The sequence below is a fragment of the Fistularia commersonii genome, chromosome 14 (genome assembly GCF_037954325.1).
Source record: "Fistularia commersonii isolate RoL2024-O1a breed Wild chromosome 14, RoL_Fcom_v1.0, whole genome shotgun sequence".
Classification (NCBI taxonomy): Eukaryota; Metazoa; Chordata; class Actinopteri; order Syngnathiformes; family Fistulariidae; genus Fistularia; species Fistularia commersonii.
Genome location: NC_141297.1, coordinates 15,125,543 through 15,145,051, shown reverse-complemented (window position 1 = coordinate 15,145,051; position 19,509 = coordinate 15,125,543). Strand labels below are relative to the sequence as shown.

At 40.1% G+C, this 19,509-nt stretch overlaps 1 protein-coding gene across 2 annotated transcripts in view; it reads left to right on the top strand.

Annotated features, from left to right (window-relative positions):
* The window catches only part of klhdc8b (kelch domain containing 8B), a 186,133-nt gene that overhangs the window by 36,880 nt on the left and 129,744 nt on the right, over positions 1-19,509 (top strand). For both annotated transcript variants that reach the window (XM_086159355.1, XM_086159354.1), the window contains one exon: positions 9,330-10,652. In XM_086159355.1, the coding sequence (XP_086015481.1) occupies positions 10,262-10,652 (391 nt within the window). In that variant the 5' untranslated portion in view covers positions 9,330-10,261. The remainder of the gene's footprint in view (positions 1-9,329; positions 10,653-19,509) is intronic.

Here is a 19,509-nt window from a genome sequence, read left to right as displayed (position 1 = left end):
GACAATACTTATATCGACATCACTAATATATATATTATTATATATATATTTTATATATATATTATTATATATATATATAGTTTATTTCTTTTTTGCAGGATTTAGAAGTTCTACCTTCATTAATTTCTCATTTGGTTATATTCATTTTAACTGGTATTTCTTAGAGATGAAAGAAGGGGCCAAAACACGCTAATGTCTTAAGGTCTACTTTTTATTGCCTATTTTTTTACTGTCACTTTTATGGTGTTGATGTTTTGATTTGTCATAGCTAAATCTTTTGAGGGTGTGTTGACATACTTAAAAAAAATGCATTCATTTATTTTTGGTATGTGATTTTCCTTCTGACTATAGGTTTTTTCTCATTTATTCTTTTTCTGGCTGCTGTGCATTAAGTCATTGTAATGTGGATGAAGATGCTCTAGTAAAATTGCTTCCATGCATCAAAGTCTTCCTGTAACCTCACATGCAAAACTATGCAACTTTCCAGCAACTCTGCACGAGGTTTTTCCCTCCCACCTTCCCTATGCACTGCTTTCGTGAAAGTGTCAAGTGAAAACCTGCTTGTCTTGTTACATCTGTGTTATATTTAGCTCCAAAAAATAAGAAAAGTTTTTGTGAAACTCAAAATAGCTCCACCTCCTCCATAAACCTCTAGGCTTCTTTTTTTTTTTTTTTGACAAAAGATGTGTGAGCCCTGCCTTTTCCAGCGCACTTGTTTCCTATTTGCCAAACCTCTTTCATATGAAAAAAAAAAGTGTGCTAGTGGTTGAAAGCAAATGAAACTCTGAGAAAATCTAAGCGTCTGACAAAGCAAGATCAGAGACTACGAAAGGACAGATGGCGGAACACTCGCTGGAGTAACTCAGTGAAGATTGCTTTTACTGACAATCCAAATGATTGATAAAGCAACATTTAAGATTATAAGGCACAGGGTTTCTTTCATCAATCTTAATATGCGGATAACCTTGTTCACAAGTGCAACGGAAACCCAAGTGTTTTTGTTTAATCCTGTGAAGCAAACAGGTGTTTATTGATCTTTATGTGACATTTTGATGTGACTGCCCACTGGTTCAATAGAAATTAATCTACGTGAGTGTGAGAGCAAGAAATCTTGCTCCATGAACAATCTGCCTGGTTGTTCTGTCTGTCCTTGTCTGACTGAAAAATCAGCAAAATGAAATAATGAACAGACATTAGCAATTACTATAAATGGTCATGTCTATATGGTGACAAATGGCAGGGTTAATGTCGGTTTTAAATTTAAGTTTATTCATACTTTAGTGCTACTTTGAGGCACGTTACAGGACTGCCTCAGAGTAAGCATTTTTTCCAGCCCATTATCGGTCATAAATTCAATGCATTAACTAATCAGTGTCTTCTTGTCTATGATGCTAATCTAATATTTTAACCAGAAGGGCGCATGGCAAGCAGACACCTTGGCCAAGATGACATTTCCCTCCAACACAGCCAAATGGGAATGGTTTATTATTCAAAGATGGACCACTAATCATACTGCACAATATAATCTCTTTATGTGGGAGAATCATAATCATGTAAAATGAGAGAGGACGTTTTAATGTTGTTAATTTAAGCCTGAACGCCCCCCATGATCCCATTCTCTCTTTGACATTGTCTCTAACCATCAAACATCTACAATACAGGGGGGGGGGGGCTGTGGGTAAGCTGGTAGAGCGGGTGTTCATCCAATCAGAGGATTGGTGGTTCGATTCCTAAGTGCCCTCAGGCAAACTGTTGAACCCCAAGTTGCTCCTGATGGCCTGATTCGCCCCTTGCATGGCAGATCTGCTGCATGTGAGTGTGTGTGTACATATCAATGGATGAATGCTCCTAGTGTAATGTGCTTTTGGGTGAAAGCACTTTCCAAGTTGAGAGCATAACCAGCTCCGTCTGCATGTGGCTACTTCCTACCAAAAGCCTTGTAAAGTTTCATAGTCGTCAAATAATAATTTAACCTTTATTAATCCTCGTGGGGAAATTTGTTCTCTGCAAATAAACCCATCATGGATGAAGCAATAGGCATGCTGTCCACCAGCACCAGGGGAGCAATTAGGGGTTCAGTGTCTTGCTCAACAATACTTTGACACACTAGGAGGAGCCGGGAATGGAAGCAGGAATGTTGGGTTCCAAAGACGCTGCTCCCAAAATAGTAACAGTAACAGTCAAAAACTGTAGTTTGTGTGAGAGGAGGATACTGAGAATAGGGTTAGATGGAGAAAGTCGATTTGCTGCGGTGACCCCTGAAGGGAAAAGCTGACAGGAATTGAAGAACAGTCAAATACTGTAAATTCCAGACTATAAGCCGCCAATTTTTTACATGCTTTAAACACTGCCACTCAAACAATGATCTGGGTAATTTATGGATCTTTTGGGCCTATCGAACCCAAAACATTTAACCTCGTCACATCAGACCAATGACATTAATGTGAAATTCTGAGGCTGTTCAATTGTGACACAGAAGAAGATGAACTTGGTTTTAGTGCGCAGGAGGAAGACAAAGATAGCAATCAGCTAGCCGATGCGGCTTATATTCAGGCAAGCTTAATAGTCTGGAAATTCTGGTAGAAGTTAAAGATGTTTGACAGGTTGCAGCTCCTGAAACTATTTATTTTCTATGTCCAGCAACAGTTTACTGCAATGGATACCTAAACTTTTATGATGTGTGATTACAATATACAGCAATCTTCAATTGTAGCTGTGATGCTCCAAAGTGCAAGGACATCACGTTTTATTTGTGAGTTTTGTGGAGGACATCAATTTGGACACCAGACTCTGACTGTTTGTCTGGATACCGACTGCCACCCATACACACATTTTCATGTGTGTTATGATAGGAGATCTGCCTTTTTAAAATGCAGAGAGCGTGATACAGTTCACACACAGCATCGGATCAACAGCAGATTTCGATGCTGTCTTGTCCTTGCTCACCAGTGCAGATGCATTTCTAAAGCTATTATGAAATGTTTGTGATTCGTCAAATTTATGTTTTTTAATTGTTTGTTCAGGATGTGCCTTCAAGGTAGACCGCAGTATTGATGCTGTGCTTCAGCGCATCAGTGTCCTTGCTTTATTGCTGGAAGGTAAAGTTTTCTCATGATTCCTGTGGGGATGCTTTGGAAACCATGAATATGATGACAAAAAGAAAAGGGGCCCCAGGGGCCCCAGGCTAGCGCTTACATACAGAGTAGCACTGGTGTTCCTGATTAAAACTTAACAGGCGACAGTGTAAAATCTAGGTGCTCTTCACAAAGTCACATCAGTGGATAATAGATAAACAAACCTCCTGGAAGCAAGTGGAGTGACTTATCTGTGTTCAGGTGTCTGCTGTGGAATTAAGGCCGAATGAACTTTACCAGTGTGATGTTTCTGATATTCAGCAAACACAGATAATGTTCCCTATACTCATAGTCAATAAAATTGTGAATTATTTATTGATTGAGCCCTAGTGCACTACTGATCAGCACTTCACTGAAGAGATTTCATGCTACATTTCATGCAAACATAATGCTATTATATGCAATTATTGGTGTTACCACAGCTGATTGCTGTTTATAGATGGAGAGGCGATGAATTGTTGTATTGCTCTGCAGATTAAAAAAATACTTAATTTTGCCGAGTTCAGTCTACATTTTCAGTAGCCACGCAAATATTGGGTTGGCATTTTGAGTTACATTGGTTAGTCACTCAACATTAAGTTACCTTTAACAGTTTTCATTGGCGTTAGGTGTTAAACCATGCATGTTTGGGGCAACATGGTGGATCCCTGGTTCAATTCCGACACACTTTTTGCGTGACATTGGCATGTTCTTCTCGTGTCTGCTTGAGTTTCCTCCGGAGCATCGTGCATCCTACCACAGGGCTAAATCGCCCAGACGTGTGAATGCAAATGAGAAAGGTTGTAAACATGTGATTGAAATGCTGGTCTGGAACCTCACCTCTTGCCCAATGAAAGCACAGATAGTGCCCTCCTGAGTGAGGGATAGGTGGTGTAGGCGGTGTAACTTCTCCAAAGTTACAGATGTAACTACAGCTCATATGAAGGCATTGTCATAATCCAGTGAGTGGTGATAGTTCAAGGCTCTGCATATTTTTTGAAGGTGTATTATGAGTTTCAGTTGTATATTTGGAATAGATTGGTCTCTCATTTACTTCAAATTTGAACCAATAGTAGAGCAATGATGAGCTGCCAAATGTGACCCAACTGTTCATTTTTGTAATGATAGTCAAATTATAATCAAAATGAATATAATGCATAGAAATACAGAAACTTCAAATGAAATATCCTTCTTTCTCACAACTTCTCATCCACATGTCAAACAGTGACGTAAAGAGAGATGGCGACTTCTGGATCATCTCGATCTTGTAAATAAATGATAAATGATTCTGAAAATAAATCCTTTATTGATGGGATGTTTTTCACACCCGAACCCTTTTCCTGGCCGAGGCGATGCAGGATGCCAATGCGCCCTGCCATTGGGTTAATAGGAGTTCAAGTTGCATTCACTTCAAAAATTGCTGTTGCAAGTCCAAGTTTTTTTTTTTTTTTTGTTTACAACATGGTGAATACACAACTAACAACATAAAAGAGGTTTTGAGTTTATGGAATATGACGACCTTTGAGAGGGGCTTTCCAATTGAACTATGGTAACCATCGAATTCTTCCAAGTTAACCCATGAAAGAGAGTCTGTGGCTTTGTAAAAAGCCTAAGTATGAAAAGAAAACACTTTTTATCCAAGGAATAGTGGTGTATCGTGTGGTTTATCCTTTTTGCGTAGTTAGCTTCCCTTGCCTCTTTTTTCTAACTTTGCGATTCAAAAATAGGCCAGTCGGCACCACTGTATCCATATATTCCAGCATCATCTCCTTCACCTCAAATATTTATTTTATTTTCATTTCTACTGACTTTTTATTAACGTTTACATTCAAACAAGAACTGTTCTGTCTCGGCTCTCATTGTTCCCAATAACTCTCCTTTCCCGGTCATAGGATTCAGTATATGACACACCGGGATTCCAGCGGCACAGCACTTCCAGTCCTCGCCTGTTTACATTGGCCAACATTTCAGCATTTTAAAAATGTTTTGTGTTATTTTAATCATGAGTAATTGCAAGTACGCTTGACACTTCTAGACCTTCACAAAGCAGCAATTCCAGCTGTCCTCATAATCTTCCTAGCAGCAGCGGCTTAATGAATCTGGTAGGCCTGGAATGAGCCATTTCTCTGGAGGTTTATGCTGCTGCTGCTCCAGCTGTCTCACGGGAGAACTATCAGCTGATAAGTGTACTTTGTGTGCTGAAAAAAAAAAAATCCCTGAAACTACATTCTGCAAGGTGTCTCACAATATTTTGCTATCTATCACAAACACTGAATATTAGGAATACTCCAGCGTTTTGGATTTATCTGCTGCTATTTTGGTTTGCTTTATTTGCACATGAATCATTAAAGAAATAAAATAAGGCAGAAATAAACAATTCTACTGTGATATAAATGGGAATAAAATAGGTTGATTTGTTATTATATGATTCAGATCCCTTTTTGTATGTGTTTTTAAATCCACTAAAGCCCTTTGACATTGTATGGCTGCTCTAATTATCTCTTGTATTTCAATTATTGAGAATACATCTCATCACTCCTTCCATGAAGTGCGTTCATATCAATCAAATAATTTGATCAGCCGATCAAAGTGACACAATCCTTCCCTGCAACAACTAACAAATCTTAGGCCAATTGTCGCTGGCTCTTTGCCTTTGTTCGGTCTTCAAACACACAAGCACACACACACACACAAACTGTGCTAAGCTTGCGGAATTGTGCATTTTGACATTGACATTGAAACCCCAATTGGTTATAGCTGCCAATATGACCTGACAGACATATTGTGATACATGGACTGAGCTATGTTTTTTATGTAGTATACATCTGTTGTATGCCTGTGCAAAAGGTCTCCATTCATGTTCAGATGCATTTATATGTACAACAATGTGCACAAGTATAACATCATGTACAAGTGAAGTAAGGCGGAGGTGGCTGCATTGCTTATTGAATAAACCTAAATACAACTATACAAGTTTTGCCCTGAGGGCCATATATGAATGCTCTTGCTTTCAAAAAGTGCTTGGTAGAGTTTGTCTCTATTGCGTCAAAGCCAGACACCCTTTCAAAGGCATATAATATATGACTACTGGGTTTTTAGAGGTCGGCCTAATTCCCTTCATCAAGTCACAAATAGGTTTTGGGGCAAAACCTGTTTGAAGGTGGGGGCACTCGGGACAGTTGTCCTGGCACAGTGATTTTTATGATGACACACTCACCAGAAAGAATGTAGAGCAATTTGCTCTTGAAAGGCGGAGGATAAAAGCTTAAAAAGGATTTATTGAAAAGGGGGACACCCCAAGTGCTGTGTGTGGTGCAGGAAATGCAGAGGGAACTTGGAGTCAGCACCTTCTTGCCTCACACTGATGTCAGAGAAAGAAACGAGATTCTTGCCAAGAAGTATAAACAGATGGAAGGATAAGACTATTTTAAGAATATTCCTGTACGTAGAGGAAATGTACATCTTACAAAGAGCCTGAACTGTTGTTATCCTGGGCTGATACCTGTTACAACCAGAATCACCCTCCTGCAATAAAATGGACAAAACATTTTGACATGTTTTACTCACTGGATAGTTTGTCTGGATACGACTTGGGACTTCCAAACTGATCACAAGTTAATGCTGATCAACTCTTAGTCTGTCAGTACCTCAGACTTTGCTCCTGGATATACTCAGATCCTAAATCCAATGCTTCAATTAGCAAGTTGTTTGTGAATGGTTCTGTTGTGGGTGTTTGAAAATGTGTAGGAAATTCAAAGGAGGTGAAAGGGAACATGGCATTAAGTTATATATTGACTGGTGGAACCTGCTTGTGTGTGTGTGTGTGTGTGTGTGTGTGTGTGTGTGTGTGTGTGTGTATTTTTACATCATGCAACAACAATTTATATAATTGTTATAATTTATACTTGGGTCAAAGACTTTGCAGTTTATACCAGCTCCGACCTGATGTGAGGCGCTACTGGTTTGGTGCTAAGTAGCTCTCCACTATGAACTTTCTGAAATTGTTCAAAGATGTACAAAAGGTTGCACAAAGATGTACAGGTGCCACATCACATCAATACTTACTGCACCCCATAGTCTGGAGCATTTATTAAAGGGTGTGTATGTGATGTGTAAACACATGTAAACATCATTAGGTGACACTGTGTATATTCACATACCCGGTCAATGGAGTCTATATAAAAATACTTCGATATAGTGGTTGATCCAGCCTGCAGAGCCCCCGGGAAAGAGAAAATGAAAATATGTTAATTTATAATATGCAGTGGAAGTATTAAGAAGCCTCAATGTAATTACAGTGATTGTCACTACATCTGTATACAATAGATTTGAAGGGATTGAGATAATCTTTCCAGCTGTCATTGTGGCGAGAAATTAGATGTAAGCACATGCACAGGCTTGTACACCCCGGGTGTCCTTAAACGCCTGATGCAACGTAGGCAGACTGTCCCACTGGTTTTATTTAGCAATGATTAAATATTTGGAATTTCTACATGTTTCCTTCATTTTTCATAATCTTGCAATGCTCCGTTTATGTCTCCTTCACTTATCAAAGTTTTTTCGGTGACTACTGAGATTTCTTTGCCGTAGCTCTCACTTCCATATGCTCATGCTTCTCATTGCACCTGCTGTCGTCCCACTTTCCACCCTAAAACCTCTCCACATTTTGAACATGCAAAACCATCATTTCAAAACGAGCTGTCTCAGACTTGCTATTTGCCTGAGCGTTCTTTGTGGGTCACTTGAAAAACACACAATGACATGCAGTCTGTTGGAATGATCCTGCAGTTGAATCTTTGACATTGGTGATACTTTATACCTCACAAAAGAGACTTTTTTTCCCTCTTACCCCCTGAAAAACATAATGTGTTTTCAGCACTAAATCTTATATTATTTCCACATCAAACACAATTGTTTAAGCTTAAATGCTCCTGGAAAAGAAGTTGCACTAATTTGTGTTTCTCATCAGGTTGACAAGTTTTATTTCGCTAAAGTTCTGTGTGTCAGTCAATTTATTAATGCTGTCTCTATATACCATTGATGCAATGGCGGGATAAATTTTGGATACAGATATTTGTGACTACTTTCTTAATAGAGGGAGTGAAAGGTTTTTTTTTAGGAATGTGTCTTTGTTTGTGTGTCTTCTTCATAACTGATTCTAATCAGCATTTCCCACTCCATTACACTGTTTATTACTATTGTTTTGAAGAGCTCTCTGGTTGATTCTTTAAATATTGTTCTTTAATCATTTGCATGAATGATAAATGAACTTAATTTCACTGTTCAAAAAGACAAAATAAAAAAGTTGCAATAAACCTGGCAGAGAAGTGCTCTGATTGGAAAACATATGAGCTTTCTGGTACCGGTACAAAAATATTTTGATAAAAAGTCATTGTATTTCCCCCAGTAGAAAATAGTGTGCTTCTCCAAATTTCAGGATACTCAGTTTAAATGCTTTTCTGCAGGTGCAACAGTTTCCTGAAATGAATGGATGATGACACTGAATGTGTGGATCGGTGCCACATCCAAATGTATAATTGAACTTAACATCGAAACCAACCACCCAAGAGCCTCATTTTTCCTGTTCACAGTGTGATTATGATATGAATTGCACAACACTTTCAGAGCTGTTTGGATTAAACTATCTGATCCTAAATTGGTGTTGCATACAGAAACTGTAGCAGTAAATCAGGACACATTTAAAAAAATAACTTTTATCTATAAATCAAATATTGTTGAATGTTGTAACTTTAATGCATGACCATTCTAAAATTTTTTTTTTTTTTTCCATTGGTTTATCATATCGAATCCATACAGCTCAAGTATAACACAGATAAGCAATTCCTGTTTTATGCAGGCCTGTTATGGGCTAAATGTAGATAAGCTATTCAAATGAATTTCAAACTGCCCATTGTAATGTGCGCATTTGTCTTGACCACATTTTTTTTTTTTTTGTATTTAAGCATTGGGTCCCGTTGAGATCCAAGATTTTTTTTTCACTTCCTGAGAGTCCAGGAAACATCGCTGCTCGAGAAACCAAAGCCATGTGGATTTTTATGTTGTTATGTCTTGAAATAATTTGCATTAATTGATACTGGCCTCATGGTTCATTTGCATCTTCTGGGCTGTTACTGTTGCTCAGTGGTATTGGATCAGATTTTGCCAGAGTTCATTGCGATTCCACATCTAAACCCGTATTTCTGTGTTCCCCTCTAGGTAAGACCTCTCCAAGGGACCCTAACCCTCTCCGAATTTCCCAGGAAGCTGTGAAGTGCGTGGTTCAGACGGTGCCTGCCAGCGAGTCATCGAAAACTACCTTGGGATTTCTACTTCCGCTTTAATTAAGGCTGGAAATCTTTCAGATTCAACAGTCTTGCAGGCATTACACTCCCATAAAGTTCATTCAGAGACATTGCTACATCTACGGTTTCTCACCATTCACTGGTGAGAAACTGGGGAGCAGGTTGAGGGAGTCGAACCCTAAAAAAATGGCCTTTTGTTTGATGACGTTGTAAAGGCTTTTCCTCAAACTATCAGGACAGTGACGGAGGTCACTTGTCTTTAAAACCTCTTTGATCTTTGAGTTGGGATGACACCGTTCACTTTTGCAATTCATCCGGAATTTTATAAGCCCTGAGACATCCCAGGAATACTCTACCTCCAAAATTGTAACCAAAATAACCTCCCAGGTGGATGCATCGATGAACGATGGAACGAAGAAGTCCGGAGAGAAAGAAACAAGTGGATGTGAAGGACATGTGGCTTAGCTGCTTGAAAACACCAACAGATGTGTGAATAAAACATTTGAATAGAGAGGGAGTTGAGATATCTGGCCGAGGAGTGAGTTTCACTCTCCCCATATCCTCACTCCTTCCTTTTCCCTATTCTGTCCAGTCCTTCACTCACCTCTGCCCTGCTCGAATCCTCCCTCTGCTATTTGTCTTTCACTCTCTCACCCCTTCCCCCAGTGCTCGTCCCTCTGTGGCGATCACTCAACGAGACAAGAACAAGCTTGTGTATCGGCTTGTTTTCCTCACTCTCGTTCAGGTGCGCCCTCCCCCATCCCCCCCCTTTCCCTTACCTATCCCCCCCGCCTCACCTCCACCGTGGTGTGTGATGGTGCGTCCCTTCCTCTCTGTCCCGGAGACATGCCCGTGCTGGAGATGGCGGTGAGCCCTGTCAAGTCCCTGTACTGGGAGCAGTTCCCCCCCATGTCGCAGCGCCGTGTCTACTGCACCCCCGTTTACCATGCTGGCCTGATCTATGTCCTGGGGGGCTGCAGTGAGACAGGCATGCCTCTGGACAGTGTTGAGGTCCTGGATGTGGAGAGTCAAACATGGAGTCAGCTGCCACCTCTGCCCACTGCTCGTGCTGGAGCGGCAGCTGTGGTGCTGAGGGGCCAAGTGATGGTGCTGGGGGGCATGAATCAACAACAGACCCCGCAGGCCTCAGTGGAGATTTATCATCCCGATGAGGGGAAATGGGAGCCGAGAGCCAGTCTGGGTCAGCCCTCCATGGGGGTCACCACGGTGCAGCAAGGTAAGAATGTGTTACAGATGAATACAAGTATTTACCTGCATTTGCTCAGTCCTTCTTTATGTGTGTGTGTGCACAAGTCTGTGTGATTGTAATGTTATTCCGAGTTTGAAAACAAGAGTACCATTTGCAGTCTAGTAACAGAAGTTCAGCTGAACACCTACAGGATCTTTTCTGATGAAAGCTATTTTGACCAGGATTTGATTGGAGTGTCCTTGGGCAAGGCACTGAAATTCCAGCTGCCTCCCGATGGTGTGTGAGTCAGTGTGTGAATGGATGAATGGTTGTAAAGAATGAATGCGGTGTTCATCATTTTGAAATGGCAAGCTATATACAGTTAGGCCTAGAAATATTTGGATAGTGACACAATTTTCATGATTTGGGCTCAGCATGCCACCACATTGGATTTGAAATGAAAAAACTGCAACTGAATTGAAGTGCAGACTTTAAGGTTCAAGTCATGGAATGGAACAAAAATACATATTTAAACATGTAGGAATTGTAGCTATTTTTATACAAACGCTCCTCATTTCAGGGGCTCAAAAGTAATTGGACAAATAAACATAACCCAAAGTAAATGTTACTTTTCAATATTTTGTTGAGAATCATTTGCAGGCAATGACTGCCTGAAGTCTGGAACCGGTGGGAATCATCAAACGCTGGATTTCCTCCTTTGTGATGCTTTATCAGGCCTTTACTGCAGCTGTATTCGGTTATTGCTTGTATGTGGGTCTCTCTGCCTTAAGTTTTGTCTTTAGCAAGTGAAATGGATGCTTGCTTGGGTTGAGATCTAGTAATTTACTCGGCAATTGCAGATTATTCCACTTCTTTGCTTCAAAAAAATTCTGGGTTTCTTTTGCGGTTTGTTTTGGATCATTGTCCATCTGTAGTGTGAAGCGCCGTCCAATCAACTTTGCGGCATTTGGCTAAATCTGAGCAGAAAGTATATCCCCTTACACTTCAGAATTCATCTGGCTTCTTCTGTCTTTTGATACATCATTAATAAACACAAGTGAGCCAGTGCCATTGGAAGTCATGCATGCCCATGCCATCACACTGCCTCCACCATGTTTTACAGAAGATGTGGTGTGCTTTGGATCATGAGCTGCTCCAATTCTTCTCCAAACTTTCTTCTTCCCATCATCCTGGCACAGGTTGATCTGAGTCTCGTCTGTCCAAAGAATGTCATTCAAGAACTGGGCTGGCTTCTTCAGGTGTTTTTTTGGAAAAATCAATTCTGGCCTTTTTATTTTTGAGGCTGATTAATGGCTTGAATAATGGCTGATTAATGATTAATAATTTACTCTCATCTTCATGGTAGACTTATATACTGATACACTTACTTCCTAGAGAGTATTCTTCACTTGAGTGGATGTTGTGAGGGGGTTTTTCTTCACCATGGACATCCATGGTGCACATCCAGGCCTTTTAGAGTTCCCAAGCTCACCATTGCACTCTTTTTTTTCTGTCAAATCTGTTTGGCCACATCTCTGCTATCTCTCTAATGGATTTTTTTCTTTTTTTCAGCCTCAGGATGGTCAGTTTCACCTCCATTGAGAGCTAATTTGACCGCATGTTGTGTGTTCACAGCAACAACTTGCAAATACAAACACCAAACCTGGAATCAACTCTAGACCTTGTAACTGCTTAATTGGTGACAGGTTACCGAGGGAAGAGCCTGTGCAGCCTTGGTTTTTTTTTAGCCTTCTGAGTCAATTGTCCAGTGACTTTTGGTCCCTTGAAAAAGAGGTGTCCACGTATTAAAGCGATGTAATTCCTAATTCCAATTCGGATATGAATACTATCAAAATACAGCTGGGAGTCTGCACTTTAAGCCCACATTGATTTTCATAAACAGCTAAAATAACAAAACTTGTGTCAATATCCAAATATTTCTGGGCCTAACTATAAGTGGAGACCATTTACCATTGACAGTGTGTGTGTCTCAAGCAACTGTGTGAGACATAGATGAAGGACCCAATATTCAAATTGGTCATGAGACGATAAATATGTAAAGGTGTGGCTGGAAATAAATGTTTGAGTTCAAGTTTACTACATTGGTGTTGTAGATGTAAACAGCCTGCTTCCGTGCCTGAAACACACATATTCCCTTGGTTTCCACATGTTTTACATTTCACCACACCAGACTCACAGAAAACTTTACATAACCTCATCAAGAACTGCTAAAAATGCATGATGCGGGCACTTTGATACTCCCATAAGACGACAAAAAACCTGTTTATCTGAAGTGGTGAAATTAACTAATTAGCTGCTCATTTTGGAAAAGCTTTTCTTTTGACTGCAAAGCAGCTTGAGTGTCTCTTCACTTGTGATTAAGGCTGAGCGGTGCCAAGATGAGTGACTTGAAACCAGTGCTTGGCTCGGATCGAACATGAATAACTATCACACCGACTTTGTCCCGAGATTGTAGTTTTCATGTACGCAGCCAGCAGGATAGCGGTTGTTTTTTTTTTTTTTTTTTGTGGGAACGGCTTCTTCGCTGTACGCATTCATGTGTGCATGTTTTTTTTCATATGTATAAGCAGAATGTCAGACAGCTTGTTGTGGAAGAGTCGTCACGACATCTACAGCTGATGAATAAACATGCTGGACCTAATGCCAGCCTGTCTGAGGCTGTGTGTGTTTGCTCAGAGGAAGTGGTGTGAGAGCGGGGATGACAGATGAGAGGGAGGAAGAGGACAATGGGGTGGACCAATCATATGCATTGAAAGAGGAAACAATATACAAGTGAACTATAGCCATGGTATCAGGTTAGAGAGAACAGAGACAAGATTCATTTATTAAAATGTTTCACTTCCTCAGCTTCCTGTTTACATCCCTGGCCGCACGCTGCTGAGTGTCAACATGATTAAGTGATGACTCAATATGACCTTTCAGGGTAATAGAGACGGTCAGGAAACATTTCTGTGATACACCTCTTTCTTCCTTGTACTTCATAAACCAGAAAAAAAATGATTACAGGTGATATAGAGATTAATGGATTTCCAGCCGAGACTTCTTGCTTTCAGAGAACTTTTACATTATTTATTCATTTTGTATCACGTATATATGATTAGTTGTCCAGTAGATACATGAAATTCAATTTTAAAACACTGTCTTACTTGCAAAAAGTAAGAACTTTTCCCCTTCAGTGGTCGGCGCGGTAACTTCCTCCATCTAACGCTGTCCTCTGCATCCTCTTCTCTCACACCGACTAACTTCATGTCCTCTTTCACTCCACCGATAAAGCTCCTCTTTGATCTTCCTCCAGTCCTCCCGCCTGGCAGTTTCAACCGCTACATCCTTCGACCTATATATTCACCATCCCTTCTCTGTGCATGTCAAATACATCACGGTGAGGCGCTCTTTATCTCCAAAACATCTAACATGGGATGTCCCTCTGATGGACTTATTCCTGATCTTACCCATCCTTGTCATTCCCATAGAAAACATCAACATTTTCATCTGTTTTCTTTTCTTATTCCTCAGTGCCACTGTCTGTTATTACACATCACACCTGACATTTTCTCCACCCGTTCCAACATGCTTGCAAATAACTCTTCAGCTCTTTGACCCGATGTACTGGAAGTCCTCCACCTTCTGTTACCTCACTGTTCCACTTGGGTCCCTCTCATTTGCACACATGTATTCTGTCTTGCTGCAGCTAACCTTCGTTCCTCTCCTTTGCCGTGCATACCTCCACCTCTCTAGATTTTCCTCCACTTGCTCCCTGCTCTGACTGCAGTGTCATCTGCTTGCCAAAAGTGTTCTTTCCTCAAAAACTTTGCAAGTATTTTCTTCGAATTAATCCTACTTATCAGTCCGATTGTATTTGATAGACGGCAGACGGGGATGAATCAATAGTAGCAAATACTTTCTGAGAAGGAAGTTGAGTTGCTCGTTAATTAAGGATTCTAAATCAGCTTGATATGCACTCAAGTTGAAGTACTCTTCATAGCATGTATAGCAGAAGAGTGGATTTTAATACTGCCCAAGTACAGTTGTTGGGCTAAGACTGTGAGCTTTTGAAATAAGGTTAAATTTTTGTGGAAGAAAAATTCAGCCTACAACACAGGTTGCAGTGTTGGGGTCGACAACCTGGATGGATATGGTTGACCAATGCATCATTTGGATACGGGTTTACAAAACAGCTTTTGCTGTAAAACTTTAACAAATGTAACATCTGGGTTGACAAGATGATGTATTTATAGCTAAGATTTAGAGCTTCTAATATTTTTTTAAATATATTTATGAAAAAAAAAAATGCTGACTGTAAGTGCCTGACTGTATTCTGGATCTTACATATTAAATATCGCTTTGGGCCCCTACAGCTACAGTATACTATATGTACTTTGTTTGTCCAGCATTGTAGGTGGTGTTACACTATAATATGAGCTGTATAAAGTCAGATACTGGGGCTGCAGAGCCCATCAGTCAAGATACTCCTTTAAGTGGTTGCAGTCTCCCTCATTAATGAAAAACTCACATTAGAGGTGGCGTTAAAGGCTTTTCACTATATTCTTTCACTATCTTGCACTATAGGAGAGACTCCGGGGTGTAAACAAGACAAATAGATTAAGACGCGGCTACATTGCATCATCCGCAGTCTGCTATATCGTGGTGCAGGAAGCAGTTTGTTGTTGTTTATTCTCACAAACAACTGCTCGTGAGACCTCTGTTTCCTCTTTCCTTTCGATACAAACTGCGTATATCATATTAGATTTTTAAGGTTAAAGGCACTTATTATCATAAATAAATGTCTAATTGGTTGCTGGATATTTATGGAAAAGTTTGCTTGAAAGTGGATAGTCAGTTTGTTGTGAAAGAGAAAATTAGAAATATTATTCATCAGACCACCAGCAACCATCAGGAGTTGAATATTATATATGTTTAAATATATTTTACTGTATGTGAGTAATTAGGGATTTAGACCTTGGTTATAACAGGTTGTAGATATTTTTTGTGGGACTTAGCTTGTTTCTGAATTGGATTATTAAGGCATTGTGGTGGTTGAATTAAACACAACTATAAAACCGTAAGCGGGGATCCTGCAGTGGTGATGATTTATTTAACGGATGACAGAAAAATTCTAAATACCTTTTTTAATCCTTGAAATTGTTGTATTCATTGGAAACATGGAAACTAAAGCTACATAGTTCCAAGCTTTAAGTCAGATTTCTGCTCGTGTTTCTGATGTTTGACTGACAGGTTGCTGGCGACCAGTAGAAACTAGTTTCAGGAAGACAATCTGAGGACCTTGTTTCTAAAACCCCAGAAATACTAAAATAGTGTTTAAATGTGAGTTAAAGACCAGTAGTGTGTTCTACCGTGCTCTACAGAGACTCGTGCATAGCCTCCAGGGGATGTAAGGAATAAGCATGGTATGTGCACTCTTCATCACAGGGAGTCTCTAAGGGTTTACTGAGACAACAACAAGAATCAGTGATGCCAACCTACTGTGAAATGAAGCAACTACAATCGCTGAGAGGACAGAAAGTTGTTTGAAGTGGGTTATTCTCACTTGTTTCAATATGCTGCCATTTGACAAACTGAGCACAGACATCGGCTAGCTGTGCAGTGATCACTTCGAAAATCATAATTTCATTTTAACACATTCTTCTGTTTTATGACAATGCCTTTTTTGTGCAGTCGCAGGACAAGATTGAGAACTCTCTTCTTTCAAAAACTTTGTAGCATATTTTTTCCTTGTCTTCTTCTCTTCCTTTTGACCGTTCCTTTCTGGGGTTGACACCGCAAATATATCTGCCTCCATCTAACCCGGGTATGCCTGATACGTCAATCGCGATTTACCGGTTGATCTCAAAGGTGGGTAGATCGCATGGCATTATAACGTAGATGTCAGCCTATCATCCTGATTGTGAAATTTGTCACTAGACTGACAGTCGGTCTGTGCAATCTGACCTTTTCTGACACGGGCGTCACTGCGCATGTGCACATAACGGTGCGTTCGAGCAAGCTAGCGAGTTAGCCTCCAATTTATGTCTTCTATACTTATGAGTATAAATATGAGTGGTGGAGCTGGACCAAGTAAAAAGACAAAAATGTATCACTTCATTACAGAATGTGAGGTGGAATTTTTTTTTACTTTGTCATTTTCAAAGTGCATTTGCCTCATCTGCCAGTCTGCCATTGCGATACCGAAAAAGGGAAATGTGGAGCGGCATTTTCAGACTGTTCTTAAAAACTACAGCGCTAACCTTCTTCCGAAAAGTGAGCTGAGGAGGAGAAAGGTGAAGGAACTAAAATCCCAGCTGTCAGGACTGTAGTCATTTTCTCACAGTTAACTTCAACTATGCTGCTGACTCCATTCAAGTCATCAGAATAAGGTTTTTACCAAAAAAGTACTCTGTTGTAGTGTGCCATAAGGGTTCATGCAGTTATGCAAGATCCACAAACATTTATTGTGTTAAATATACTCATTAGATATACAAATGAATATATAATCAGCTTTTTTAGTGGAGGTAGATCATTTTCACATGGTCATTTGAAAAATAGCTCACAAGGTGAAAAAGTGTAGCCACCCCTGATCTAACCTTATTCACTTCTTCCTGTTCACTCACAACTACCAAGGACTTTTTGCTGTATCACCACAGCTAAATCCTGAACAGTCACTACTATACCAAAATAATTCTCCAGGTAAAGTTCCTTAACATATTGGCCAATGGTTTTTCACTGAAGTATTTTCAGGAATGTATCTTTTTTTATTGGAAATCTGAAAATATTCTTGCTGAGGTAACTTAAACTGTGTTGCACTTACAAAAAAAAACAACCAACACATTATGTGTTTGCCCATAAGGCTCACAGACAGTGTGCTTAGCAGGGGCCGGGTACTTTCAACCAATGTCCCATTCCCGGTTGACGCTTCTTGATGACCCCAAGCGTGTGCGTGTGTGTGTGTTTGTATCTGTCAGTGTGTATTAGCCGGTCCGATGATTGACATATCCAGGGATGTTGTGCCGCCCTGTAGGCTTCTCCTTTCACCAGTCAACACCCCGCTGGGCTCCCGGCTATCTTTTGACTTCCTCTGTGTTTCAGAGGCTACTGATCAAGCGAGCATTGCTGTTGCTTGGCAACGAGTGTGTGACTGCCGTGTTTGTTTTTAGATTCATCAGAGGGAGTAACCGAGATTAATGCTAAATCTCTATGTTCATGTTCGTGAAGCAGATGCACAAGTAATACCTTGCCTGTTCGTGTCAGTGTGTAAGGATGCACATTCCTGTGCATCAGTCAACAAGAGGGAATTATCATTTTAGCGTATATATCAGTGTTGGTTTTTCTCGCTCTGATCCCCGTGTGTTCTGTTTCTCTCCTCTTATCCTCCATCATTATTACCAAACATTGTGTATATCACAGAAATCCCTCTGCTGGGCCATTTCTCATTCACTGAGCTTTGGATTTACCCTTTCATGTCATCTTTTCTCCCCTAACCTCAACTACATCTTTGGTTGCTACACAAACATTTTGTGGGGAGAAAAAAAAAAAAAAGATTTTCATCGACTGTGCCCTGAAGACTATTTAATTTTTAGTCTTCCTCCACATTCTGAGGAGTCACTTTTAAATTGGTGCTCCAGCCTGACATAAAAAAACAGTGGTCCTGCAAACTGCATGAGTATCACTTCCTTTTGCGCCTCGACTGCTTCCCACTCCCCAGTCAGCAGTCTCTATCTAGCTGTCAGCTGTCCTGCCCACCTGAGAAATAGTAGTTCATGCTGGCTGTCGGGCTCCTGCGGGCTGGAAACTGTTTGCGCAAGGAAGAAGATAAAGTAACGATGGAGCGGTTTCCCTCAGAACCTGCCACCACTCAAGCGCTGTGTATTGGCCCAAGTGGAAATCTCATATAATAACAAACGCAAGAGATGTAATATAAATGTTGGAGGTCATTCGTGATACATGTATTCAATTTCCACGTTTTATAGATGTATGTTAATGAGCGGAAGGAAAAATTTCAGGCTCAGATTCATGGAGATTTTCTTTACTCTTGTTCATCTTTTAGAAATCCGAAGGAGATGCTGTCTCTCATGTTTCAGAGAACTCAAACTAAGCATATGTAACACTACTCCTCAAACATTCAAGCTGCTCTTTAACAATACCAAAATTAGAAACAGACTACAAATTGAAACCAGAATGCTGCTGATCATCAGTATACTGTATCTACCAGCTCTGTTCATTAAATCCGAGCTGACATTTCTTGAACACAGCATTGTAACATTTGTTCGTGCTACAATCACTTTAATAAAGACCAATCTACTTATTAGACTTTTTCACACCATAGCTGCTTCTCTGCACAATTGTTATAACAAGGTGAGCTGCCATGCAGTTTTGAGGATGTCTCTTTTTTAAAAATACACCTTGAACACAGGAAAAGGTGGTTAGTTTTAAGAGCAGTATGGAGTACATGCTCATTGTCCAAATAGGAAAATGGTAATTTGCCTCTAAATGACTGTTAGACAGGCTTTTTTTTGCTCATTTCAACACCAAAGCTGGCAAAGCGCTGCACACAGTGCTGACTTTGATGGTGAAAACATTAGTCAGGATTTTTAGTGGCTCAGGTAAGGACTATTTGACACTGTCTCATCAGTAGACTAATGTTTGGTTATTAGCCCACAGCAGTCATTTGAACTCAGCAGTACTCGAAAATGTAGTCAAATAAATGATAGGTCTATGGTTTATTAGCATTTCTATCGTCATTGGAGCCATTACAGTATCTATTCATTATTTACGAAGCAGATGTGTTTGTCCACTTTTTTTAAATCCCTCTCGGGAAAATGTACAATAGCTACAGTAATGTTGCACACCAAGCCCGGTTTGTTGTTATCCACACAATGGCCAAACGTATGAC